The sequence below is a fragment of the Notothenia rossii genome (assembly GCF_949606895.1).
Source record: "Notothenia rossii genome assembly, chromosome: 4".
NCBI lineage: Eukaryota > Metazoa > Chordata > Actinopteri > Perciformes > Nototheniidae > Notothenia > Notothenia rossii.
In genome coordinates this window covers 74,469,210-74,497,031 of record NC_136902.1, presented here as the reverse complement: position 1 = coordinate 74,497,031, position 27,822 = coordinate 74,469,210, and the positions used below count along the sequence as shown (strand labels likewise).

The 27,822-nt window shown below is 39.3% G+C and overlaps 1 protein-coding gene across 3 annotated transcripts in view; it reads right to left on the bottom strand.

Moving 5' to 3' along the window:
• plch1 (phospholipase C, eta 1) overlaps positions 1–27,822 on the bottom strand; it is a 66,268-nt gene that overhangs the window by 23,354 nt on the left and 15,092 nt on the right. For 2 of the 3 annotated variants that reach the window (XM_079673697.1, XM_079673698.1), the window contains exons 1-7: positions 13,060–13,180; positions 8,455–8,625; positions 7,793–7,886; positions 6,228–6,431; positions 4,782–4,902; positions 2,401–2,572; positions 445–552 (exon numbers count right to left, since the gene is read on the bottom strand). In XM_079673697.1, coding sequence (XP_079529823.1) covers positions 445–552; positions 2,401–2,572; positions 4,782–4,902; positions 6,228–6,431; positions 7,793–7,886; positions 8,455–8,625; positions 13,060–13,068 — 879 coding nt within the window. In that variant the 5' untranslated portion in view covers positions 13,069–13,180. Of the gene's footprint in view, positions 1–444; positions 553–2,400; positions 2,573–4,781; positions 4,903–6,227; positions 6,432–7,792; positions 7,887–8,454; positions 8,626–13,059; positions 13,190–13,371; positions 13,616–15,780; positions 15,928–27,822 lie in introns of those variants that run through there. The other variant, XM_079673699.1, reaches the window with a different exon arrangement.

Sequence of the window (27,822 nt, the reverse complement as noted above, 5' to 3'; positions counted from 1 at the left end):
GTATGTGGAAGACGGGGTTTGATTCTCTCACATTAGTTCCTGACAAGCTAAAATGAATATTAGATAAAAGATTTTGTCTGTGACTTTACAACTGTTTAATGAATTGCCGAAGCAGCACTTAAATAATTGTTCACATTTATTGGAGGATACATTTTACTCATTCAAATGATTTAAGTGCTTTTCTGGATTCAACAGCATGTAGAAAGACAGAGTAAGGGCTCTGTGAAAGGTATGTAAAAAGCATATTGCAGCCGTTAGGCACTTTCCATGATAGAAGCAAAAAATAAATCTAATAATAAAGACATAAGCCTAACATTTAGTAGCACAACTGGCCTGATGAAAGCTCATTGAAAACATCAAAGTGTGAGGTAACCTGTCTGTTTGTTGGTATTAATGTGCTTGTTCGTGTGCACATATTATGAAATCCAAAGTCTTCTCTCTTACATTGCTACTCTTAAGCTTGAAGTCGTCCTCAATTTCATCAGCGCTGTCATCATCAGACACTTCCCCTTCCTCGGCGTCTGCAGACAGATAGGCAGGGAGACTTTTCCCCTACACAGAGAGAGGACAGACAAACACATGAGAGGAGAGTGGACAAACATACATTTGATCCATATACATGTTTTAAATCCTTGCTCGTCTCCAATATATACTAGGACGCCCACACAGGTTGAACCTATAACATAGTCCAAGAATAACACAGAAGAATGCAGCATATTCACTCAGATATTCACCAAAGTGCACACAAGCTTTTGCAAACAAAATGCACCTTAAAGTGATTTCCCGTTATGTTTTTTTTCTTCCCAGGACTGCCACAAATACACACACGAGAGCACAAAGCACACCGTAGTGCACACACAAACACGCACCATTCTACAATAAGCTACTGATTTTCTTACAAGCTCCCTGTGCAGCTCTTTCAGCAGAGAGGAAGCACATTAGTGAGCCATTCTGAAAGTGTGAGTGGGAGTCAAGATTTTCTAAGCTTCTCTCAAAATCAATGGCAGACTCCGAGCTTCCCTCATCTCGACGTGTGTCTCACAGGGTGACACCACCGCCCTCGTTTTTTTACTACTGCCCCAGGTAGTCTATCCCTGTCGTTTATTTCTATCTGTGACTGTCAAAAACCCTTACGCCACTTTTCCTTTTCCTGTGACTCTCTGGTCTCCACCAAAGGATGGATAGAAGTCAAAGGCTCTCAAACGAGGGCAAAAGAGGAGGATAAGAGAGAGGGGGGAAGACTTTTAGAGGAGTAAAGGGCTTTATAAATCAATAGTGCTCTTTTACTTTGTATACATCTGGCTGGGGAGAAGCAAAAGCCAAAGCTCCTTTTTTCCTCATGGAACAAAGTATCCTTTCTTCACGTTACAGATAAAGTCAGTTGTATCTGGTTCTTAAAAAATATATCCAATAAAAGGTGATAGGGAGCACTTTGATGGGCAACTCTATCTCTTTGTATCAATAACTTGTCCTTTGGAGGAGGATAAGAATCTTCTGGGTCAAAAACCGTCCAAGTCATATTAAACAAAATCATATCAACAGATCAAGGCAAGGCAGGTTTATTTATATAGCACCTTTCAACACAAGGCAATTCAAAGTGCTTTGATCATCAGATAAGATCATCATGCTATGCACCTGTCCTGCCTTTCGGGATTACAATGTTTTTCGAGCTTTAATTCCACTGCCGTGAGTCAAAGAAAGAAAGAAAGATAATAATAATCATAATAATAATATAAAAGGATTATCTTAATGTTTTTCCTCTACTTCTGACCTTATTAAAACCTTGTATAAAAAAGTGGAAATTCAAATGGAAATGTTCAGACAGAATAATATCAAAATAACCCTCATTGACTGATGGTAAGGGAAAGAACAGGAATGACCTTTTTTCTTAAGTTTGACTTTTTGATTTGAGACATAAAGGACTGTTTCTGTAGCAGTGTATGTTTCATGTAGTTTGAATAAGTCTTTAGTTATCTACTTATTGTGGTTCATTTCAGAATTGACAAAAATATAAAACGCAATAAGTTGCTCAATTATCATATGCCGGCATCTCGTCCTTCCCTCCTTCTCCCTTTATGAGTAATACAATGACCTAGATTTGACCTCACTTTCTCCTCTTCTTTAGCTTCATCTGTTTATAGGCAATAATTAGCCGTCCTGCAGTGCCTCTCCCACTTTTCATCGTCAGTGCAGCAAGGCACATGAAGTAAAATATGGAGGGATAACGAGTGCTCCGCTTTCTACACTGAAATAAAAGGAAGGAAACTGAGCCGTTCAATAAAGATGTTTCAATTTACAAGTGCAGTTGACAGACTTGGCATATTTCAAATGTGCTACTTATTCATTCATTTGAAGACATTAACTGTCACTCCCCCATAATATCCATAAATGAGTTCTTACTTTGATGAGGATCTTGCCCTGCAGGCTCTGAGGACTGGGTAATGTTTTTGAGTCCCTGCTCAGGGCATCTCTCACGTCCAGTTTGTCTCCAAAGATTTCTCGCAGGTACTGAGCAATCTTCTTCTGCTGCTGGATGCTACAGTGGTTCTCTATGGACAGAATTACTGGGTACCTGAAAAAAAAATCAAAATACATATTCAGATTTTCATTAATTAAATGAAAACCTGTCAACATTTAAAAAATGTGTCTTAAATTCAGCCGTAGAGTAAACATGAAAAATAAAGGAGGTAGCAGGTTAATGATCTGTGTGCTAGTGTGTGTCTGGTGTGTGTTTGTGTGTGAGTACATGCGTGTCTGTGTGTATATGTGTGTATATGTGTGTGTGTTTTTAAAAAGGTGACATGACTTGTGGCCACACGGCAGAGCAGCTCAAATGCCAGGTTTGTCAGACTGAAAGCTCTCCCTCAGGGAACGCAGCCCTGCTCTCACCTCCAACTCTGATCCACATAACACACACTCACACACCAGTACTCTGCCAGAGACAAAAAGAGATAACAGAGGGACGGACATCCAGGAGCTTCTTTCAGGTGAAGGAGAGTGTGTGCGTGTGCGTGTGCGTGTGCGTGTGTGTGTGTGTGTGTGTGTGTGTGTGTGTGTGTGTGTGTGTGTGTGTGTGTGTGTGTGTGTGTGTGTGTGTGTGTGTGTGTGTGTGTGTGTGTGTGTGTGTGCGTGCTTGCGTGCTTGCGTGCGTGCGTGCGTGCGTGCGTTATTGAGCAGAGACTCTCTCCATTTCAATACAGACCAGCAGCCATTAATCATATTAACAGGTGGCACTGATGATAAAACAGCTGAATGTAAAAGCCAGCAGAGTGGGGATCGAGATGTGAGGCACATCATATTTAATTTATTAACACGTTCTGCCTGTCAGAATTATTATTACAGATTACTATTGATTATTATTTAAGAGCTTACAGGTATTTCCTAATAAGCAAGTTTTAATATTTTCTTTTGGGAACCCTAATTTAACAATTGTTTAATTTAATGTTGTTCCGGTGTCTTTATTTTGCTTCCTATTACTGAGCATTTGGGTAAACAACCATATTGTGTATCATGCAGAGAATGATGAGAAAATGTAATATTGTATAACATTATAAAAAAAAAAAAGCCTTAATTATTTTGGTCAAACTTCCCACAAGCTAATGCCAAATGTATTTTTAGACTTTAGTTTATTTACATAAAATCTAATCAAGTCCAACACTGTCTGAATTTTGTAAGTAAAAAAATGGTTACATAACACAGGTGATGTACTTATAAGTAGCTGCAATAGATGCCTAGCGAGCCAATGTGGCAGCAAGAAGCTGCATCATACACCACTTTGTTTTGGTAATGTTGGAGCCAGCAGAGAGAAACAGTGGCTCCTCAGGGAGCGAGAGGAAACACTGCTGAGCAGATGGTTCAGTAATAGGTGCTAATTGTGGCCAGGAAACTCAGTGTTCTCTGAAACATGGCTGGAAAAATGTTGCTATTTTTTTGGTAAACCTTTGGGGGAAACCTTCAATCAAAAGTAAATATATAATTTTACAACAGGAACATTTTTAGTTTAAGACTAGTCTCATGAGAAACAATTTAGTTTGTCAGCTTTTCTTATGAGCCAGCTGATGTTATTATGTCTCACTCTGGACCATAAAGCAAAACACTAAAACAAAAGAAAACAACATACAATCAATAATACATGTCAGAGAAATACTGTATTATGCCGTTGGTCCAGAAGAAAATAGTATTATTTGCTCTTCTGAATGTCAACCAGAAATGATGCTTCAGCAGATTTATACGAGTGAGTAAACTGAAGGAGAAATCAGTAAAATGGCATTTCGATTTGGCATTCTCAGACAGTTTCCCCCTTTACAATACCTATGGGAAAATTGAAGTGTCTGTTTCCCATTAAACATTTACACAAACCAAAACACACACTTCTATACAGTAGTGTCTCATAGTGTATATCTGGATATCATAAATTGTACCAGTATGGTCCTTGTTCATTCATGCCAATGGAGTGGTGCAGGGATGTGAACTTTTTGAATACTAATAAGGGAACTTAGCATTGCACTGGTTCCCTATACAAATAACATTTGGATTTTTCAATTGAATTTTGCAGAGAATATGCTCTGCAGAAATTGAGGATAGATAAATTAGATGATACTTAGATCAATGCTCTGGAAGAGAAGATAGTTCATGTTAACAGCGGTAAACAAACAACATTATAACACACACACACACACACACACACACACACACACACACACACACACACACACACACACACACACACACACACACACACACACACACACACACACACACACACAGTGTTGTTGACTCACTGGTTATTAATGAAGGCATATTTATTGATGGTCGCTATGACAGACTTGAAAGGTATCTTGGAGGTCAGAGTGTATCCGTGTTGGACCATCGGCTCTCCATCAGGTCCGTCCCAACAGTCTACTGCAGGGGAAAACAGGAGACATGATGCATGAATAAAACAGTGTGGTGTGTTATAGTCTCCGTTTTCTGTCTCTTTTCTCTGTTCAGCTTTGAATATAAAGAAGACAGTCAATTGGATTTGTACTTGATCTCTCAGCTTTTATATATTCTACTAACGAACACTGTCAATCAAAGACATGTTCAAGCAATGGCACAGTGACCATCAACTGGCAGACATACTGTGGCGTAAAAAAATAAATAAAATATAAATAAATAAAATGAGAAAGTTGCATGCTTTGTGATATGTGTGATCAGATTGTACTCTTTTGCAACAGTGACCGTTTCATTGCAGATATGGCAAACAGGTGTAGCCTTATTGAACGATGGCAGGATGAATGCGTATTTATCCCTCCATTCCTCATTAAAACTGTGGTTTTCCACGTCAACTTTACGCTTGAGGCTCTTTGGCAGAGACATTTTTGCGTGCCTGGCAAACAATTTTCTTATATCCTGCAACCGTTTCCCACCAATCAGGACATGGTATTAATACAAAAGTTGATTCCTTTCCCAGCCAATCAGGACTGCTTTCAGTTTTATTAACCCGGATACAGGCTTATAAAAAAAAGATTATTTTTTCAATAAAGTGAACATATTAATCAAATATATATATAAATATATATATATAATTTATTATGATTTATATATAAAAATCTCTGGCCCCCGAAAGTGTCTCTTGGTTTAATTTTGGCCCTTGGACAAATGTAGTTGGTGACCTCTGCAATAGCATGTGCAAGATTGTGCTTCTGTGTTTTTTTTCAGAGATACTGCGACTTTAGGCTGGTTTGGAATTGTATTACCAAACATTAATACAGTAAAATAGGTGTTAAGTTTCAATTTAAAAACAGTATAAAATGTCCCAAATTGCTAAGCAGTACACATTCCTAACAGTGATGGTTTTATACCACTTTTAACAGAAATGTATCATTTTATACAGTATAGGGTGTAACAGGAATAATCCTAGTTATAAATCAGCTTGTCAAATAAAAATGTAGTTTTCCACTGCAGACATTTTGACAGGGTATAGCAGGAAAAGCAGCAAATAACTTGAACAATGATAGCTCTGCTCTATTTAAGTGTCCCAGTAAGCCATGACAGTGTGACAGTGATGCACGATCACAGATACCACAATCTAATACGACTATATAGAATTCAGCCGTGCTAAATGTTTTTATTTGCACCTGTGCTTTTCCCACTGCAACATGTCAACATGTCTGCTGTGGAAAGGCTTATGCGCAGTCAGATTAGCCACGCATGGCGTCCATATTTTATTGCAGATGTTCCCTCACCTTCTACGCAGCGGCAGCCGGACTGCAGCACCCAGGCATACATGTCAGTCTTGGAGTGGGAGAGAAGCTGGTCTCCAGTCAGGTATGTGTTATGAGAGGAGGCAATGAAATAGTTACAAAGAGGCTGGTCCATGTCTTGGTTCACCTCGTGGTGCAAAGGGTTGAAAATGTCACACGTTGGACTACGCATGAAACTTGTAAAACCTAAAGGAAAATACAAATGTATTGTTAAAAATATATGTGGAATCACATCAGGGATTTTAAAGCATTTAGCTTAGTTCAATCATGGTTTATCACCATCATCTGTTTATGGCAGTGCTGTTTGTTGTCTGTTAGAATTTAGTACAGACTGTTCAATATACATTTTTTATCTTTTAGCCTTGTTAGCATACAGATGATAGATTTAAGTTGAATTACACAGAGAGCCAGTAGAATTGCTGAGGACTCACTGAAGCAAAGTGTTTAAAACATTGTTTGTTGTGCTGTTATCAGATTTACATTTAGATACAATATACTGAAATTAAAGTGAACATCGTAACACAAAATATTTTGTACTTCAAACTACCAGCCCTCAGATCAATGTATGCACCTTCTAACGGCTTCTAACAGTGGCACCTACAATATCTCTCTTCATTTGCATGATGATCTCTCTGGGAAAATACCAAGGATGACAGACAAGCACAGTGTAACCACAGCACAGTGGTTTCGAACCAGAGTGGTGAGGTTTAGAACCTCTCGATGGCAGATATTCTTCAAACAGACAACTTTTTTTAGGTGGTACGGAGTTGAGGGGAGTGGGAAGAAAGAAAGCATCCTTTTATCCAGAGAGGAGGGATAAAAATTAGACAAGAATACCAAGAGCATGGAAAATCAGAAAATAGGCCAGAGAGCAGAAAACGAAAAGAAGAAGACTGTGGAAAAGCACATTGCCAAGAGGAAACTGAAAAATGTGACGCAAAAAGGCCCATGTGAAAGATATTGATCAGACTGGTCACGCAATATTATCACCATGATGGTTCAAATACTGTAAGTAACAGCTCATCACACAGTAAAAAAATCCTCTGCTTATACATAACTGTCACATCTGTCCACAATGCAAAGTAAAAAACACATTTCTGGCCTGCAGACATATTGGTCTGATCAGTCAGACACACACAGTGTTAGCCTTCATGCCTCCAACAACAAGATTAGTCTCACCCTTGCTGCTCCCCTCTCATCTCCTCTCCATATTCCCTCCCCTCATGTCTGTCAAACTGTCATTTTTTTTCTTCCACCGCCCTCATTCTGACTTCCCAATTTCTCACAAAGGCCACCCTGCTCAATCCTCCTTTACAAACTCACCCTTTAGTTGCATTACTTAAAACAGCTCTCAGAGATGAACAGCATTATTTTATCTTTTTCAGAATTGATCTTTCTAGGGAATCAGGATTTTTTTGGGGATGAAAGTCACAGTAGTTATAAAAGGGGGTTGATAGAAATGCACATTTTTGTTAAATCTGCATTAAAAAAAACTAAGGTGGTGGCCGTGACAGATATGGGGGGGTAAAACATTTGGAGAAAAATACCTTCAATCCCTATGACGCCTCTTTGTTTGTTCTCATCAGACCTCTCAAACTTGTCAATGATTTCTGCCACATACTCTGGAGTCACATTGGCCATCTGTAGGGAAAAAACACATTTTTCAGACTCCTTGAAATGTTGTTAATAACAATGATTTAATTCCAGAGTAAAATAAGACTCAGATATTTTCCCATCTTTACAACACATGTATGTTGCTGTTAAATACATTTCCATCCATGTCAAACCAGCAGCACAATCTGAAAACAGTATACAGTAAATGCAGAGTATCTCAGGCTCGAGGCGTCAAATACAGCATGATGAAAATGACACCATTTGAGTGTAAGAAAGAAAAGAGTGAGTCAGAAGCACAAAGAAAATAACTGGAGGAAAAAGAGAGCAGGAAAAAGTGTAAAGAACAAAAAAAAGTGCTCTTGTGAGACAAAACAATTTTTGCGTGATAGATTGACTCAGTGAAGCGGATTCCTCTGGGCAGACAGCTGAGACTGAGGGCGTTAAATGTTAAACTCAGGGAGGGAAAACAGGAACTGAATCAATCTCTTTTGTGTGGCTCGATATGAAATTAATACAGCTGATTGGAGAGGAAGTCACTTGGACCCCTCCGAATAAAAATGTATGTCGCCGGCTGAGCATTTTAGTGACCTCTCACCTTCTGCTCGTTACGCAGTAAGTTGGCTAGCTCCTCTGTTGTCAGGTGATCCTTCCTGTCACTGTACGCCATCATCAGCAGGAACAGGTCCCGTCGCAGAGACATCATCTTGTAGAAGACAGAGAACTCTTCATAGGTCAGCGTGCCCTGCTGATCGTCAGTGTCTGCTTCCTGTGGAGATGAGGAAGGGACATGTCATTGGTGACACCTCTCAGGCTATTATTTTTAGATGGTAAGTAAAACTCTCCAGAAACTTTTGTGACTTTAACTGTCCTAAATTGAAACAACAAACAGAAACTTTTGACATTGCTTGTTGAGCAATTTGTTTATTTAAAAAGTATGATATAAATGCAGAATATAACTAAAATTGTACTTGTTTTGGGTGGCTATTACACATTTCTATATTTGAGAATATTAAAAACCTGTCAATGTTTATATTGTTATTCTTATTATCCATGTATGAAGTCTATCTATCCCATACTTTCACTCTTATTGCTGCTGCTGCAGCTCTCGACACCTGAATTCAGAAAAGGTTTATCTTATCTCAAAAAATAATCCGGGGCGAAAATCTAACTCAAAACAACAGACATTTGTGCGTTTGCATGTCCTGTGTATTGCTGCTGACCCAGGATACCGCAGTGTTGTCCAATTACAGAACTAACTTAACTGCCCTATGGTTGCATGTGCCATCCAGTCATGTTACAGTTAACATCCATGTGTTTCTAAAATGTAATCAGTGAATTATTTGATCATGTTAGACATCTTTAAGATTTTTTGATGTGCGTCATAAAGTATCACACATAAATGTTGTGGTATGTCACAGTGACCTTGACCTTTGAGATCCAGTTAATTCTTGTGTCCAGGTCGACGTCTGTGCCATAGGTATTGAGTTCTGTAAAGGTCCTGAGATATTACGTCCATGAGAATGGTACATGCTGAAAACACGAAAACATAATAAATTCATATAAGAGATTCTAAAAGAGAGTTGGACAAATCATTTTTGATTTTTGGCTTAATATGAAAGACATTGAGTTGATGCTCTGCGGTGGCCAGATGGATGCGTAATTTGCTACAAATTAGTTAGTTATTAGTAGTATTTTTTAAATGAAGCTTAATGTCAGATTGACTGGATGTGAGTGAAATGTACTGGCAATTTATTCTGATTATCAGGTTATAATATGGCCAAAGACCAATAATGACTGTAAGTGATAAGGAAGTATCAGCCTTCCCAATACATAATTTGAAGCACAAAATGTGTCTAGACCTGTCAGCTGTGAGGGGTACTGAGTAACTCCTATGCACATGTGCAGCTGCATGCTGTCTCAGTTTATTCTTTCTCCATCTCTTGTTAATTTACATTTTTACAATGATATCAACACTAATTCACATCGGCAAGTGCAGTGTTCCAGTCTTTATGGCACAAACACATTACCGATCAAGATATTTATTTTTATTTCCCTAATCCAAATCACATGTAGCCTGAGGACACACGCAGCACAGCTCGCTGCTCATTCTCTTCCGCCATCCCGCTCTGCCTGTTCGATGGTATCCAGCGTCTCACATTACCTGATCTCACGGGAGCCTATCGACTACACAACAAATCTAATAATATCAGCTAATGCCTCCATCACACACCCATAATGAGCTCGCTGTGTGCATCGGGGACTCGATCACAGAAAGAATCTTAACACAACCAGCAGGACAAATCACTGTGATGGACTTCATCAGAAATGCCTGGACAGAAAACAAACTGATAAAGGGTATTTTAAGCAACTGCACAAGCTTTCTTCCGGCTTGAAACGCTATTATCTGCCAATTCTTAAATGGAAAGAGATTAATAAATAACATTTCTTATATAATCTAAACCCAAAGAGTGACTGTTTTATAGAGAAAAATTAAGGTTTAGTCCACTTTGAAGGGATGAAAACATGTTGAAATCCACTGTCTTGGCTCTTAAATTCCAGGTGATGGGGAAGAGGAGGCTTTCGAGGGAAATTTAGTTTGGATAGTTTGATTCAATGTTATTAAAATAAATACTGCAAAAAATATAGATAAAATAAATATTTCTTAGTCGACACAAAACCTTTGTCGAATATTTAGAAATTGTATTTATTAAAATATTTTCATCTTTCATGATGTATAAATCAAGCTGTTAGCTGCTACTTATGCACATATACAGTGGGGCAAAAAAGTATTTAGTCAGCCACCAATTGTGCAAGTTCTCCCACTTAAAAAGATGAGAGAGGCCTTTAATTTTCATCCTAGATATACCTCAACTATGAGAGACAAAATGAGAAAAAAATAATCCAGAAGATCACATTGTCTGATTTTTAAAGAATTTATTTGAAAATTATGGTGGAAAATAAGTATTTGGTCAATAACAAAAGTTCATCTTAATACTTTGTTACTTTGTTTTGTTGGCAATGACAGAGGTCAAATGTTTTCTGTAAGTCTTCACAAGGTTTTCACACACTGTTGCTGGTATTTTGGCCCATTCCTCCATGCAGATCTCCTCTAGAGCAGTGATGTTTTGGGGCTGTCGCTGGGCAACACGGACTTTCAACTCCCTCCAAAGATTTTCTATGGGGTTGAGATCTGGAGACTGGCTAGGCCACTCCAGGTTCTTGAAATGCTTCTTACGAAGCCACTCCTTCGTTGCCCGGGCGGTGTGTTTGGGATCATTGTCATGCTGAAAGACCCAGCCACGTTTCATCTTCAATGCCCTTGCTGATGGAAGGAGGTTGTCACTCAAAATCTCACGATACATGGCCCCATTCATTCTTTCCTTTACACGGATCAGTCGTCCTGGTCCCTTTGCAGAAAAACAGCCCCAAAGCATGATGGTTCCGCCCCCATGTTTCACAGTAGGTATGGTGTTCTTTGGATGCAACTCAGCATTCTTTCTCCTCCAAACACGTCTAGTTGAGTTTTTACCAAAAAGTTATATTTTGGTTTCATCTGACCATATGACATTCTCCCAATCCTCTTCTGGATCATCTAAATGCTCTCTAGCAAACTTCAGACGGGCCTGGACATGTACTGGCTTAAGCAGGGGGACACGTCTGGCACTGCAGGATTTGAGTCCCTGGCGGCGTAGTGTGTTACTGATGGTAGCCTTTGTTACTTTGGTCCCAGCTCTCTGCAGGTCATTGACTAGGTCCCCCTGTGTGGTTCTGGGATTTTTGCTCTCCGCTCTTGTGATCATTTTGACCCCACGGGGTGAGATCTTGCGTGGAGCCCCAGATCGAGGGAGATTATCAGTGGTCTTGTATGTCTTCCATTTTCTAATAATTGCTCCCACAGTTGATTTCTTCACACCAAGCTGCTTACATATGGCAGATTCAGTCTTCCCAGCCTGGTGCAGGTCTACCATTTAGTTTCTGGTGTCCTTTGACAGCTCATTGGTCTTAGCCAAGTGGAATTTGGAGTGTGACTGTTTGAGGTTGTGGACAGGTGTCTTTTATACTGATAACAAATTAAAACAGGTGCCATCAATACAGTTAACAAGTGGAGGACAGAGGGGGCTCTTAAAGAAGAAGTTACAGGTCTGTGAGAGCCAGAAATCTTGTTTGTTTGTAGGTGACAAAATACTTATTTTACCGAGGAATTTACCAATTAATTCATTAAAAATCCTACAATGTGATTTCCTGGATTCTTTCCCCCCATTTTGTCTCTCATAGTTGAGGTATACCTAGGATGAAAATGACAGGCCTCTCTCATCTTTTTAAGTGGGAGAACTTGCACAATTGGTGGCTGACTAAATAATTTTTTGCCCCACTGTACATATCGGCACAATATAAGCTCGAAGTAATAAAGTGTTGGGATGTTGACACAGGACCAGTTTTAGAATAATCCAAATCCAAATGAACTGCAGTGTGCTTGAGTATTTTTGGGGGGATGGTGTTGACTACATTTATTTGATCTGTTTAGACGCTCAGCATCTGCCTTGAGTTTGCATTTAAATTACTCATTTCCATCACTGCCTCTCAAAATTAACCATCTCACCCAGGTCAAAATTAAAGATCATATTAAATACTACCTAATCTCATATTTAAATATCGAAATATGATGATTGTTAAAGGTCAATCATGCCTGCCAGAGACAGGGTCAAAAGATAAAAGAAAGTGAAAAAGTGTTCTGCACACCATCACCCACATTAGAGAAACCAGTGATTTCTGACATACTCAATGTGACTTTTCCTCTTAAAGTGTTTCTCTCTCACACATGAGAATATTAAATATTTCTTGCACATTTATATTAATAACTCAAATGCCCTTCACAATAAAAAATGCAACAGTAATGTGAAGTCAGTGATCTTAAATATTAATTCATCATGAATGCAATGTCTTAAAATGAAAGCACAACCCGGTTTATATAATCAGAAGTCTTGATGTATATGCTAAATGTTTAGGTACTGAATTTCAAATATATGTTAAAAAAGGAATGTCATTCTGGATCTGTATGGTTTCTCTTCTGTTGAGATGTGTCCTTTCAATTAGCAAGGCACGCTATTACCTGTATTTAGATTTGTAAGGATTATTACTGATAACAAATTGGCCATTACAATTTAGTGCTAAATAAATTAAAATGGCTTCATTTTCTGACCTGGAACATTTGTTTGACCTTCCTCCGTGGCAGATTGACATTCAGCTTGTGGAGAAGTTGGTATATTTCTTCAATGTTCAGGAACCCGTCTCCGTTCTTATCGGCCTCTTCAAACGTCTGCTTTAGCCACGTAACAAGCACAAATTCAGGAAAATCAGGAATGTACATGAATCTGTCTGCATAATATAAAGTAATTAAATTGATGAAAACATGAATATGTTTTTGAGACAGAAACGCTATAAACACTGGGCTAATGGTGGATAGAACCAAATAGCATAAACACAAAAAGGATTATCCTTCGTTAAAGGATATTGGTCGTGTGTGCGCTGTCGTTTGGCCAGCGAGTCTTCATCACTGATCCCAGCCATAAGGTAACGGAGGCCAGTGATCCAGGTCCTGGCTTCTTCTGCATTTGTGGTCACCAGATCGAGGGACTCCATGTGGTTTCCATGATACACGGTGAAACAGCAGGTCGGGTCGAGGCTGCTGTCGGCATGACGATGGAAAATGTCCGATTGACCGCCCTCAGTCACTTTGTACAGTGAGTCAATGGTGACTGAAGAAGTGGAGTGGAAAAGAAAAACACCATATTGATTATCCGTCAACATAACATACTCATTAAAGACTTCTGTATCTACTTATTGAATGATCAATTTAATTACGAAGCTATAATTTTAAAGACTGAAAACTGCAATGAATTCATTCTATTTACTGACCAAACACTATTCCAATTATATCAATAAGCCACCCTGTTACACTGTGTGACAGGTTCCTCCATTAAGTAGCTTATTTAGATTCAAACTCACATACACGCTCCAGTTGCTGTAAATACACAATAGTGCACTGAATGTGTATTAATTTGCAGCGGAAAAAAGTTATTTTCCTGTTTGAATAAATGATTTGGTAAAGTTAAACTATATACTGTATGTGTGATTGATTTTATAAGATGTAGTGTTCAATAAGGATTGGGTTGGGGATGAGAACCATAGGGTAAGAAAGTTGGAAATTATTGAGTGGTGTAGGTCTTTTCCTAGGATTTGCTGACTATCTGAAAAACATTGAAACACACAGGCCTTATTCTTTAAACAGCAGGCAGAATAATTTTGTAAAAAGTATCTATGACCAATATTAAGTGTGTTCCTCTCTCTCACTTTTTCTATATCGTTCGTAAATGAAAAACGTTCATAGAAAGCAGTTCTTTGAGTTTATCACGTTCAAATGGGATTCAAGTATACACTCAGCTATTTTTGATTCTGTGTCTTTTATAGGAAAGAGAAACAGCCTGCAGTAAACTACACCCTGTTCTGCATATGAATACAGATGCTCTGCACATATGTCTCTTAACCTCGCTTGCGTTCTTCTCAGTTTATTTCTCTGAGTTGTGATCTATAAACAGGATGTTAAACGTGAGTCAACCAATTAAATCAGTTCCTTAATTACCCTCATCAATGTGTTCTCCTCACAACAATGAACCGTCATCTTTTGGAAACTTGATTATGTATGATTTATTAATTAAAGATATAATTATACGGTGATGAGATGATTCAATTAATTGCCTTTCCCTCACAAAACACTTCATCCATTAAAAAATTATCCCTGTCTATTTCAACATAACACTATCATCACGTTTCATTATCTAATTTCAAAAATTCTACAATGACTGAAAGCAACCACACACACACCAACAAGACAGACATACTCCAAGGAAAGACGGGGTTATTGGTATTCATGTCAATGGAGAGGTTCTAAGAGGCTTATCTAATGCATACACACACACACACACACACACACACACACACACACACACACACACACACACACACACACACACACACACACACACACACACACACACACACACACACACACACACACACACACACACACACACACACACACACACACACACACACACACACACACACACACACACACACACACACAGATATATGCTCCAGTAGGCTCAAAAATAAAAACCAGTAATGTGAATAACTAAAAATAAGTTAAAGCCATTAATGCTTTGAGGGGGCCATGAAATAAATGACGATAATCCCGTCAGAGGTGGAGCAGTGCGGCTGTTTTAACAGAAATTCTGGGAAAAAGTAGGGTACACATAGGGACATTTTGGAAAGCACTTCATAACATTATACCTGCTACAAAAATATTATAGTATTAAGCCTTCATTATGTCAAAGTGTCATTCAATCAAGATTTTGATATTAATTTTTATAATTTCACCTTCAGTTTCTCTTCCAAATACGTCTGCCTAACCTGGGGTTTTGTGGCTGAATGCTGGTGGTTCTTGTCCTTATACCGTTTTTTGCAGAGTTGAGATACTCCAGGAATTTAGAATTTCCTCTTCCATAAATAATAATAATAATAATACACTTTATTTATAGCACCATTCAAACATAGTTACAAAGTGCCTTCTCATAAAAATACGAGCAGGCAAACTAAACCACAGCATATAAACATTAACCCACAGAGTAAAACACATAGAAAATAATAAAAACAAAAAATATATAGATTAAGAATAGTTAGGGAACACATTTAAAAAAAACAATGCTAAAATCAAAACTGCACATCAAACACTGAGATTTCCTGATACCTAGTCCCTTGTAATGGTCAAGCTCCAAAAGTACTGCAACCTTCATTCCCATGATGCAACACCATAACGCCTCCCACCGAGTTTGTAAGTGTGAGTGTGCCCATGCATACTCACTCTTGGCCTTCTCACTCTTGCGTGAGGGCCTCCAGCGGATGCAGGAGCGATGATCATCCAGGTAGAAGAGTCTCACCAGCCCTTTAGATCCTGCCTTCAGCTTCACCATCTGCGTCCCCGACTGCATCACGCCCATGCATCGCTCCACTGCAGGAGAAAGCACAGACAACAAGCTCAGAGAAGCCCTATCTTAAGATATAAAGGAAACAGGTGTCTGGCTTTACTTGGATTTTCTCAGGAAGAAGTAAGGCAAAGTATCAGAGTGTCGCAGAATTAGTGAAGCAGCCAGCAGCTGATGTGGGTCTGAACTGCAACAGAGATGCTACTGTGTGGACACACAGGGAGGCTTTTCTGTTTCAAACTGACCTGCGGCTGAAAGCAACGGAGAGATGGGAGAAAGAGAGAGATCTCATAGAGAGAGACAAAGCTGATGTGTGTCTCTCTGTTCGAAGTTTCACAGCAGGTCTTTAGACTGTTCAAGATTAAACATCCACATTATGCAGATGCAGGTGATAGCTACGACTGGAGTATATTAAAGTATTCAGTGGCGATGTGAAAATACCGGTTTACCAAACCAACCATTAACAGCATTTGGTTGGTTTTTGGTTAAATGTATTCAAGTTTGAATTGAAAAAGTAAATTTGTATATTTAAGAGAAAAGCTCTGCTTTGTTTTCTGTTGAAAGTGTGGTGTTAGTTCTACTGAATGCTACATATTGACTGTTTTGACAGTTAACATTTTTGCCCCATCAATTTAAACACCAACATAACAACATACTGATTTCAAACAGTTTCACATTAAGTGCACCTTCTGCTCACACTCCTGCAATAAATTGTTTTGCTACAATTTATAGCGTGTGTCATATACTCAACACTTTCCTTGTCTAAAGGTTTATTTTTGAACTAGCACAAGACAGAAAGAGAAGATGTTGGCGAAGTGTTCTCAAGAAGAAAAAATAGGGACTGAAATGATGGGTAAAGTGAGTTTGTGTTTGATTGCCTGACTGCCTGGCATTGTCCAGCTCAGAGAGGATAAAAGACACAACTTCAAACTTTTTACTTTTTGAGACAGCTGGTGGCATGCGAACAGACGAAGCTGACAGCAAAGAGACTGCGGGATTTCCATCCTCATTAGTAGAGTGTGTGCATGTGTGTGTATGGTGTGTGTAAGTACATGCGTGGGTGTGCGCATGCGTGCGTGTGTGTGTGTGTGTGTGTGTGGCACATGTTTTTTATGCATGCAATTAGTCTTAATATATGTTTACACGCATAAGTACACATACAGTATATCGCTGATATTTTGTCTTAACAGTAAATTAAGTGCTCAAAGACAATATTGTTAGCAAGGATTACTAGAGAGATGATTTTTTTTTTTTTTGCCTGGCAAAGCCCTGGGGTTCCCCAGGAACAGCTGGAAAATGATTGCTGGAGAGATGGACATCTTTTGTACTCTGCTTTGCTTGTTGCCCCAATGACCCGGCCCAGGATAAGCTGATAAAAATAGATGGATGGATGGATGGATTGAAGGGGAACAAGTTGCTAAGAGTGCATCATCGTTCTTAATGACATTTCAGTCGGCCAGATGCTGTAAAGGACAGATTTTCCTTGCATGAAGAATAATCCAAAAGGCAAACACATACATGCTAAAATAATTTGCTGGTGCTGAATATTAATGGTTGTGCATTTTTTTTTTTTTATCCCAATTATTTTTAATTTAGATTATTAACCACTTTAATAAATACCAGATTCTAAACTGATCTAATACAAAATACCAGGCAACAACACTGCTCACAACTAAGGAAGATGATGGATAAATAGCCGTTGATAACTTAATATGTGCAATAACACAACACTTTGAACTTTAATCCCTCATTGTGAAGAAGCAGCAAAGATGGTATCTGAAAATATTTGACGACTAGAAGTCCTTGTCCCCATCATTAAATGGTACCGAATCTTAGTCCTAAACCCAATGACTAGATTATATAGTTTAGATAATCCTTATAAATCCTGGTTAAAATGATGGGTTGGTGACTAAATAAAAAAATGCCTGCATTGACAGATGTATACAATTCAATCCATGTTAGAAAACAACCATAGAAGACCTGACGAGGGAAACCTTCTTCAGGGTTAAAACTACAAACTGTAACAGGCCAGAAGCCTCAGGAAATAATTATGAGAAATAACAAAATGTTCGAAAGTTGTAGGAGAGAAGTACACACATTCACACAATTATTATAATGCATTATACGAGACAGCATGGGTGATTATCTTCAAAGAAAGGCAAAGTCAAACCTCTAATGGATCCAAAACACATATTTAAGCATACTCAACCGAACACATGCTGAGCAGAGTGCTTGTCAACAGGCACTCTGTCCTGAGGACGGGCTTAGAAATGACACAAATCTTGCTCTCAAAATTCAATGACTTCTTTCAGCGGTAGATGCTTTATTCAGGGACAGAATTAAGCCCACACAAGCATGAACTCATGAGCCTGAGGCCTGTGTGTTATCTCCCTAGGTGCATGATGATTACACAACCTGCCTTGTTGAAAACAGAGTATTTGGGGAGATAAACAAGCAGAGCAAATAAGCTAGCAATAGTAAGCTGGTACGGTCTATCAGGTAAGATTAGTAAGGTCTATTTAGGCAATATTTAGGAATTTGTAAAGCCACTACTGTCAAATAAAACAGAGAAACAAAAATTCTGAACTATCCCCTATGTATTGAAATATTTGTCCGCTTAAGTACCTTTTTGCCACTAGGAGGCAGCCTTACAAGGAATAAACACAACATTGATATATAATCAATATCTAACATGAAATTTTGTCTGTTTACACATCCAGCAGACATAAAGCAATATTAAGATGTCTTTGGAGTCATGTCAATGTCAACCTACTAAAAAAAGTCCAATATTTAAAAGTAGTAAAGCTAGCCAAAGAAATGTGTGGCTAATGGCAGACTTATATTCACAGTCTAATTTAGGTGAGTCTCACAATGTTTGCTACAAACTCCAGAGGGACTCCCATTGTGTTGACCCTCTATAGCTCCTAGGGATAGGGTCCTGTTAAACTTCTAATTATGATTTACATTAAACACAGATGTTTTCTCTGGTTCTTTTGGATGACAATGGGCAAAAAAAAGAAAATAATATATATATATATATATATAAATTATCCACATCATAAAAAAAGTGAAGCTAATGTCCCACATATAGTATTAGAGAGTCTATTTGCTGTATTTAAATTCACTTTTGTTATTAAGATGTCTGACAATTTGATGATTTATCCCATTGTAGAAATCAATACAAACTCTCATGGGCTCATAATGTATGAGAAAGCAACGAGCAGAGCTGTGACAACTCATCGAAGTTGCAGAAAATAATATGGAAAAGTGAAGACACACACAGACTCGAGGAATATAATTCATCAGAAACAAGAAAATAAGACAGTTTTGCATTATTTATCTCGTAGAGCCACTTCTGAAATGTACAGATTCATTAACTATTGAATTCAATAGTGAGGTATTGATCTCAACCGCAGTCTCTGCGCCAGTAAACAGGCCTATTCTTCTGGGATTGTTATTCTCACACTGTTTCAGGCTACAAAACCTGTGACTCAGACTAGACGAGCTTCCAGCAACACTTTGCCAGTGCTTAGATATGTAACATCATAAATCAGGCCCAAAGTGAAGAAATGCTACTCACCACCACTAGAGAGTACATGGCTATTCTCACACAATTCCCAAAAAGTATAAATATGTAAGAGGGTATTTTCCGAGAGGCAGTCAGACATTTATTTTTGCAAGAAGAAGCTAAAATGGAACACAGATTTGTTTTCCTTCATCCAGCTCAACATGAGGCAGGTCTTCAGAAATAGAGGACTGACATGTGCAGGTAGTTTGTTTTAGTTGAAACACATTTTACAAAAAGGGATTGATGGTTCTCTACATTTTTTTCTTCAGTTGTCTATCAACCCCTGTAAGACCTTGAATTTTCTGCTGGCAATCCCCAGTCACTTTACTCTCCATCAGCAATGATAAGGACCATGAAGAGTCAAACCTCAAACCTAGTTAAGATGACAATTGCTAAGCTTAAGAAGAGGTAACAAGATTAATATCTGTCCAAGAGAGAAAAGCTGCCTCCTAATCAAATATGAAACTGAAGTAAGTGGTTCTCAAAAGAGCAGTGATTGTGAATCAATGGATCAGTGCCCTTCGCATCTCCACTCCAATCTCTGGTCTCGTTTATACTCAAGCATTAATGTTCAAATCAATATGAGTATGAGAATTTGCAGTTTAGTTTAAACAATTTCACTTCTTGTGGGAAATCTAATTGAATTTATTAAACTGAAATGTATGTACAATCTAAATGATTTGCATCTGTAGCTACACTATCTTTGCTTTGCCATCTCTCCATCTCTACTTTTGAGGGTTTTTTGCATTCACTGCTGTGTGTTTGTTTTTTATGCACATGCATGTTTGAGCATTTGCCAGAACTCATCATCTCTGTTGGTGCAGAGCAGAAAGAGCAGATCAAAGCCTTGTCTTGCCACAGAGGCCGAGGCAATTCAAACATATTTTAATGGGGTAGGTGATGAAGACGCCTCTGTGATAACCTGAAGAACAAAGCCCATCCTCTCTTGTAAGATCCATACAGCGATCAATCTGTCACGCAAAACTACAGCATCCACAGCACCTTGCATTCATCATTTTCACTGTCATTTTAAACTCAATATGATTAGGGTGCTTCCTGGCCATTCGTGCATGCATCATTTCCATCAGTTTGTTATCAGTTAGGCAAAATATTTCAGTTTCAGCTCTGCTTGAGATCTCTGTTAAGATTTGGTCAGAGGGTGAGAACTCGAATGGACCACAGTCCAAATATTTATCATAAAATATTCATAAATACATACATTCATATTCAGTAGCACCTGCCTGCTCCTTCATGCACTATTCATGTGACATAAGGCACAACAACCTGAACCATCCAAGCCAGTCTGACTGTTAATTAAACACAACAAGCACAGCAATCAAACCAAAATAAAACCGAATGGAGGCATGGCCTCGCAATTCTTAGCTCTCATGACCGGGAGGTTTGTTTTGTGATCCGAAGTTTAATCAAGATATGATTCAGTTTTGGTTGACTGACTGTCCACAGGACAAATATTAATGACATTTATACATAATTATTGCTATGAGGAGTGGCAAACTGCACAGAAATCCACACACAAATATATTTGTGTTGCATGTATTGAGCATCATCTCATTAAAACAAGCTTTAAAGGTCTGAAGTCACGGCAGCAGAAAGTGAGTAGTTTGATCTTCCTCTGGATATTCTGATACATAAACATGAGCTCCTTCTCTCTTCCTGTGCTATAAAAAGCAGCACGAGCCAGCAATATGTTCAATATAAAATGTTTTTTTACACACATATTAAAAATGACAAGATGTGTTTGTTTCGCAAGATATATCCATTCAAGTGTTTAGACACTAAAAAAAGACTTCCTAATGTTGTTTATTTTTGTGTTTGTTTTTCTCCTTCAACACACTAACACTATCATAGTCTATCACACAACCAAACACACACACGCAAACACGCAAACACACACACATACACATGCACATAGACTTACCAATCTGTGTTAGCCTGCATTTTTGTGGTACTGCCACTGTGCCACCAATATGGTAGATGTTACGCGCCAGGACAGTCGCAACAGTCAATACAGTCGATTTGTCAGGAGCACCATTAAAAAAGGTGGATCTTACTTTTGGAGCAGTTACTGCAGTGGGACCATAAGTAATTTCCTCCATTTCTTTGCAGAACATAAAAAGCCAGTAGGAGTCCTCCTTTGCTCAGTCCCAGTGTGCAAAACACAGTTTTTCTCACATTAGATGTTATAGGCATTCCAGGCTGGCTTCAGACAGAAAGTCTCCAAACAACAAGCAAGCAAACCAAAACTCCAGCTGTTGATCCTCCTCTGTACTGTCCTGTGATCTGTGGCGGCACCTTCAAGAGGGAGTCTCCTCTCTGAAACAGCACACACACACACGTTTCCACCTTTCTCCTGGTCATCTGTTCTCCACTCCCACTGGCTGCTCTTCCCTTCTTCCTCTCTCTGATGTTTGCGCTGCAGGTGTCTCAAACGATGTGCCGCTGTGTCAGTGTGTTTCCCAACATGCTCCTAAGATGCAGAGATTTAGATTTGGCTTTTAACAGTTGCATTGTTGTGTAATTTATGGAACAATTATGAAGAGTAAGGGAGGAGAGTGCAGAGTGTAGCAGATGTGTGTCTCTTCATATCAGATGGGTTTATTAAGGTCAACCAGTAGGATATGAGGATAAGAATGATGACATAACATTCATGATAATGCACTACTAAAAGTGAGATTTAATGGGATGAGGGATGTGTGTGTGTGTGTGTGTGTGTGTGTGTGTGTGTGTGTGTGTGTGTGTGTGTGTGTGTGTGTGTGTGTGTGTGTGTGTGTGTGTGTGTGTGTGTGTGTGTGTGTGTGTGTGTGTGTGTGTGTGTGTGTGTGTGTGTGTGCACTTCAGAATCACCAACCGCACATCTGTCCATCTTCTACCAGACGCTTTTCTATTTTACCCAGGCTTTGCCTTTAGGGAAGTCCTCTTCGCCCACATTCCACTATGTGTACTGACATTTTCATGGACTGCATCACCAAATCAGGAGCTCCATTCTTCAGGAGCAAAACAACACCATATAACTGTGAATTTGATTTGACTTTAATGGAAAACCCATGGAGCTATAGTTTCCTGAAATAGGGCGCAAAAATAAGATGCAAATAAAGTCTCCGGGCTCAAACATAAATAGGTGCGACCAGCAAATGTATATATTAAAGAGAGGGATAAACAATCAACTGGTGGAGTTTTGGCGATATATTGTGCTATATTTCAGGGCATGTTCATTGTGTAACCTTTCAGAAATAAAAATTATGTCTGTCTTTGCCTAGTAGTTTAATTGTCAAGTCTAACAATGTGAAATATTTCTTGAAATATTCAAACAGGCAGTGTTATTTGCTGCAATGTTTAATCAAAAATGACAAACCTCAAATGACATCCCAAGTAATTGCATTATATCTTCTATATAAATATAGTCCTGTATTTATTTGGGATAGGGTTATTTAGTCTCCATCCTGTTTCACCGTACCCCTCTGTACATTCAACAGTTAATGAAATTGAATTAGTCAGGCGCACAGCTTCAGTTTGATAACTTGGGATGATTGTTAGGGGAAATCAGGCTGCACTACGGAGGGACAAAAGCCAGTGGCACATTTGTGACAGACAGCACTTGGCTTGAGCCTTGGCAAAATGAAAACTCCATCACCTGCTCCACCAGTGAGATGGCTAGTAAAGTGACAACTGGGTGGTCATATTTAATCAAGCATAGCAATCATAATGACCGAATAATGAAGTGACATTTAGTAATTTTGTCTCTTTGCTTGTTGCTGTTTGGGGTCATGGAGGCCTAGAGCCTTTGCCAGCATGCATTAAAGGTGGAGGTCCAGAATAAATCAGTGTTAGTCAGGGCTAACACAGACAGACAGACAGACAGACATTTATTCCAGTGGGACAGCTAGAGTCTCTAATCCACCTAAGGTGTTCCATTGAAATGAAACATAGAGGAAACCTGCATGAATGCAGCGATAACATGCAGACTGCACACAGAGAGGATTGAAGCTAGACACATTACATTACATTACATGTTAGATGCTTTTTTCCAAAGCGACTTACATACTCAATACTGTGGGCAATCCCCTCAGGAGCAATTTGGGGTGAAGAGTCTTGCCCAGGGACACAACGACATGCTGACTGCAGTGGGGTTTGATCCCCTGATCCGAACACTAACACAATAACCCACTGCGACACCGCCTCCCCACTAAACCACAATTTCATTAATTTGGTATTTTCTAGTTTGAGGACAATACAAAACAAGTTATAATGAAGTGAACAGATCACTTGTCTTTTTCTTGTTGTGTGTTGTTTTAGTTCCATTGCATCACACTGTATAACTGAATAAGCATGTGTGCAGTGCCTCAATGCGATTTGATTAATAAAGAAACAACCCAAAAGATGTGACACCTTGTACAGACATTCATGGTGTCCAATAGAATGTGCTCTAATGGGTTTGGGGATCCTCTTACTTACTTGCTGTGACATTTAAGAAAAACATTCATGGTTCACTCAAGATGACAAATAATAACTTTGATCACTGTACTTTTTTAAACTTGATGACCAAATATATGCAATGACATTTCCATCTGCTACAGCTTTACTTTCTGTTTACTGCAAATCTCATTTTTCTAACATAGTAAACGATCATGGTGGATATAATAAACATTATGCTAAACAATAACATTACCATTGTAAGCATGATAGTATGCTGATGTGAGCATGTTATTAGACCCCGTTTACACGAGGACAATACGGGTTGTATCCACATAGTTTCTCTTGCGTATAGCCCTTTCGTTTACACAAGGCCGTAACAAAACGATAGAAACGAACCCCACAAACGATAACAGGTCCCAAGGTGGATAGATCTGCAAACGGAACGCTCTGTGGGGGCAAACGGCTCTGTGTGTACGCCTCTATACGATCATTTTCTGATAACGATTAAATAGCCCCGCCTCCCTCTCCCCACGTCTCCTGCTCAGGGATCAGCTGCTGGGCTGTCAGAAGAGGGGGAGGAAAAGAGAGGCTCCGTTTATTATTCTTATATTATTATAGAGAGTCGTTATCAATTTGTTTTAAAGCTTAATAAATAACAAAGAAGACCTCTGACCGGAACTTTTGAAATGTTGTCCGGAAGATTTAAACTTTAACGGACATGTTGACCGGCTAACTTTTTTTTTTTAACGGAAACTCTGTTGCATGGTTCCCTCGTCCCATGGAAGAGGCGGAGAGGTGGGTGTTTTTCATCTGCTGGTGGACTACCGGAGAGATTTACAGCAGGAGCACACGCCGTCCACCGCGGAGAATAAACAGAAGGACAACCAGGGCAACCATGCTCCGGGGTCTTCTTCGCTGCTTTTGGAGTATTTTGTGGTAGCAGCAGCGGCACTTACAGGCCCGGCATATGTACTACAGCGTTTCCAGCGGTCTCGTGGAGAAGCCCCTCACTGCAGTGCGCAGTGCCTCAATGAGCTTGATGTGGGCGGGAGCTCAACGTGGGCGGGAGCTCAACGTGGGCGGAGCTTCAAAGATGACGCGTTGCATCCTGTTTTCCGGGTAGCAGTTCTCTTCCCTCCCTTCAATCTAACCCTTCCCTTCCCCCCATCCTAACCCCAACCACTCCCTACCTTTTTACCTAATCCTAATCTTCCTTCCTCCCTCCCAAAACCTCTCCTACTGTAAGAAATTAAAATCAATGTTTATATGACGTAATTTAAATTAAATACAGGGTTTTAATTTAAGGCAGTTTTATTCTGAAAAAACCGGAAGTTCACACTAACTATTAATTTAACACTTTTATTCTGAAAATTCTTCATTTCCGTTTAGCATTAGCATGTGGCTAACGTTTTGAAAACCATGAATTGAAGGTGAAATGACATGTGATGTTGCACACTAAACACACTGGGATTAACACTCATTTATTGACGCTGAAATAACGTTTATTAGGGAATGTTTAAATAACCACAGACATCAGAATTATATATTAATAATATAAGATATAATATGTTACTTTTGTGACTTATATATACAGTCTATGGTACCAGTCTATGGTACGTACACAACACGGGAGTCGGGACGTCACGTGCCTCAAAGGTTGAGCTTCCGCCCATGTTGAGCTCATTGAGGCATTGCGCACTGCATTGAGGGATACTACGTCCCGTGTGAACGGAAACGTTAATTGACCTTTCGCAAAGCCACGCCCCCCCTTGGTTACTGTTGCTAGTCCGACAAGCTGAGAGCCAGATGCGTTAAACAAAGCCATAATGGAGGGTCTCCGTAACGTCGGAGTCGCCTTAATAGACTCATTTTGGAGCAATAACGCAGCAATATCCTCCAGGTCCCGACAAAAGGGGCTACAATACGCTATGGAGGGTTATATCCACAGTATAAACATTAGAAAAGAGGGAGGCACAACATCAATAGAGGCACTTGCATACAGGTCGCAGTGCAAGAGTGAAAAACCACATGAGCTGTATGTCAAATTCGACGGAATTATTATTATTATTTTGGAATAAAACAATACAATCACAAGAGGCATTAAATGTTGTAGTTTGTCTAAAGTTAACTACCGTTTCCTTGGTGGCTTTCTGCATCCACCTTGTTGTTCCTTTGTGGGGGTCGGGGTGCCTACTTGTGCAGCAGGATTAGGGAAGTCGGCAGTAGGCTTTCCATTAACAAAATGCTACAAAGATTAAAGCAAAATATAAATGAATGATTGCCTGTTGGCTTTCTTGTTTGTACTTTGACCACAGGTAGACTAATAACGGAGCTCAGCTGTTCAGACATTATTATGCATCAAGTTATATACATGGTCAAAACGATCTATAAGCACACAGCTTACAGCTGTAGTCGTGTGACTTTAGCTAACTTTAGTTAGTGAAATTAGTTAATTAAATTAGTTAGTTAATTTGTGAAGATTTGCAAAGACCATAAGCACAACGCTTCACCATTTTCGCAATGAATTTGAACGCTAAGCTTGTCGGACTTCCACAGGGAGCCGCGCACGTGATCGAATATGATTGGACAACAGGCATTTAGGGGCGTGGCTTTGCGAAAGGTCAATTGAGCCTAATGCGTGTGAACTGAAGACTTTTTGGAAAACGCATAAGGTGCGTAAACGCAAACGTTCCCGTGTAAATGGGGTCTTAGAGTAGAGTTTCTAGCATGTGTATAAGTCAGTTTGCAATCAATCTCTAAATTCAGATATAATGGTTTATCCTTTACAAATGGCCGTTCTCAGCTCACTGGCAAGCTGTGCTGAACGTTTTGATGTGTTTAAAGGTCCCATGTCATGGCCATTTCCACTGATCATAATTCCATTGTTGAGGTCTACTAGAATAGATTTATATTGTGCAATTTTCCAAACTCACATTGGTTTCTCATATAGCATCTCTGTAAACTACGTGTATTCACTGAATTTCACTCTCTGCCTTTAACGGCTCGTTAGCTCCAGTAGTTCCAGCCCCCACCCTCCCTGTGAGCACAGTGTGCTCTGATTGGTCGGGACGTTGTGAATCGCGCTAAGCTCCGTGGAGGTGTTGTTTCCTTGTTTAGCGATACACAGCTAAACTCATCCTGAGCACACACAAAGTCACAGCCGAAGTAAAAAAAATAAGTGTGGCTTGATATTGAGTAAGAAAAAGGTTGATAAACGCTGTGAGAATGGGTCTGCAGAGAGAATTTCGCCGCGATCCCAACTGTCTGTTATCAGCCTGCAGCCAGGGAGGAGAAATCAGCAGAGCTGCTTGCACTGAGTGTGTGTGTGAGGAAGTCCGTGGATTGGTCAATTTGGACCAATCAGCGGGGGCTTAACGTAACGGCTCCACGGATTGGTCCATTTCGTTCCGGGTACGGTTGACATCATGCGTACCCGGAAGAATCAATGGACAGTGACGTATCTCCAACGAGGCGTTTTGGGGAGGCATTTTCTGTGTTAGAGTTTTACTCGCTACAGGGTGTACTTTGAAGTCTTGTGACTCTGCAGACCATTTACATGCATAAAAACCTTCATAACACAGAAGGGGACGGGTAATAACCAGAAAAACATGACATGGGACCTTTAAGTTCAGTAAAAGTTAACCTGAGACTTGCGTGAAAATATATGTGCTGTATTAAGGTAAAAATAAAGATGTGGTTTGTAGTAGAGAGACGAGCTCGCATTGTTGGGATAAGGTACACTGAAACTGCTTTGCCCATTACTATAATTATTGTCAGTCTAAATGATTCACACATAGGGGGACAAACTCAAATGGAAATGCATTTTAAAGCAAACTAATTAATTGCAAAAAATGTGCAGGGAAGTCCAAAATATGATATGTTCCCTCTTATTAGGGACATTAAAAGCTAAGGAAACGCA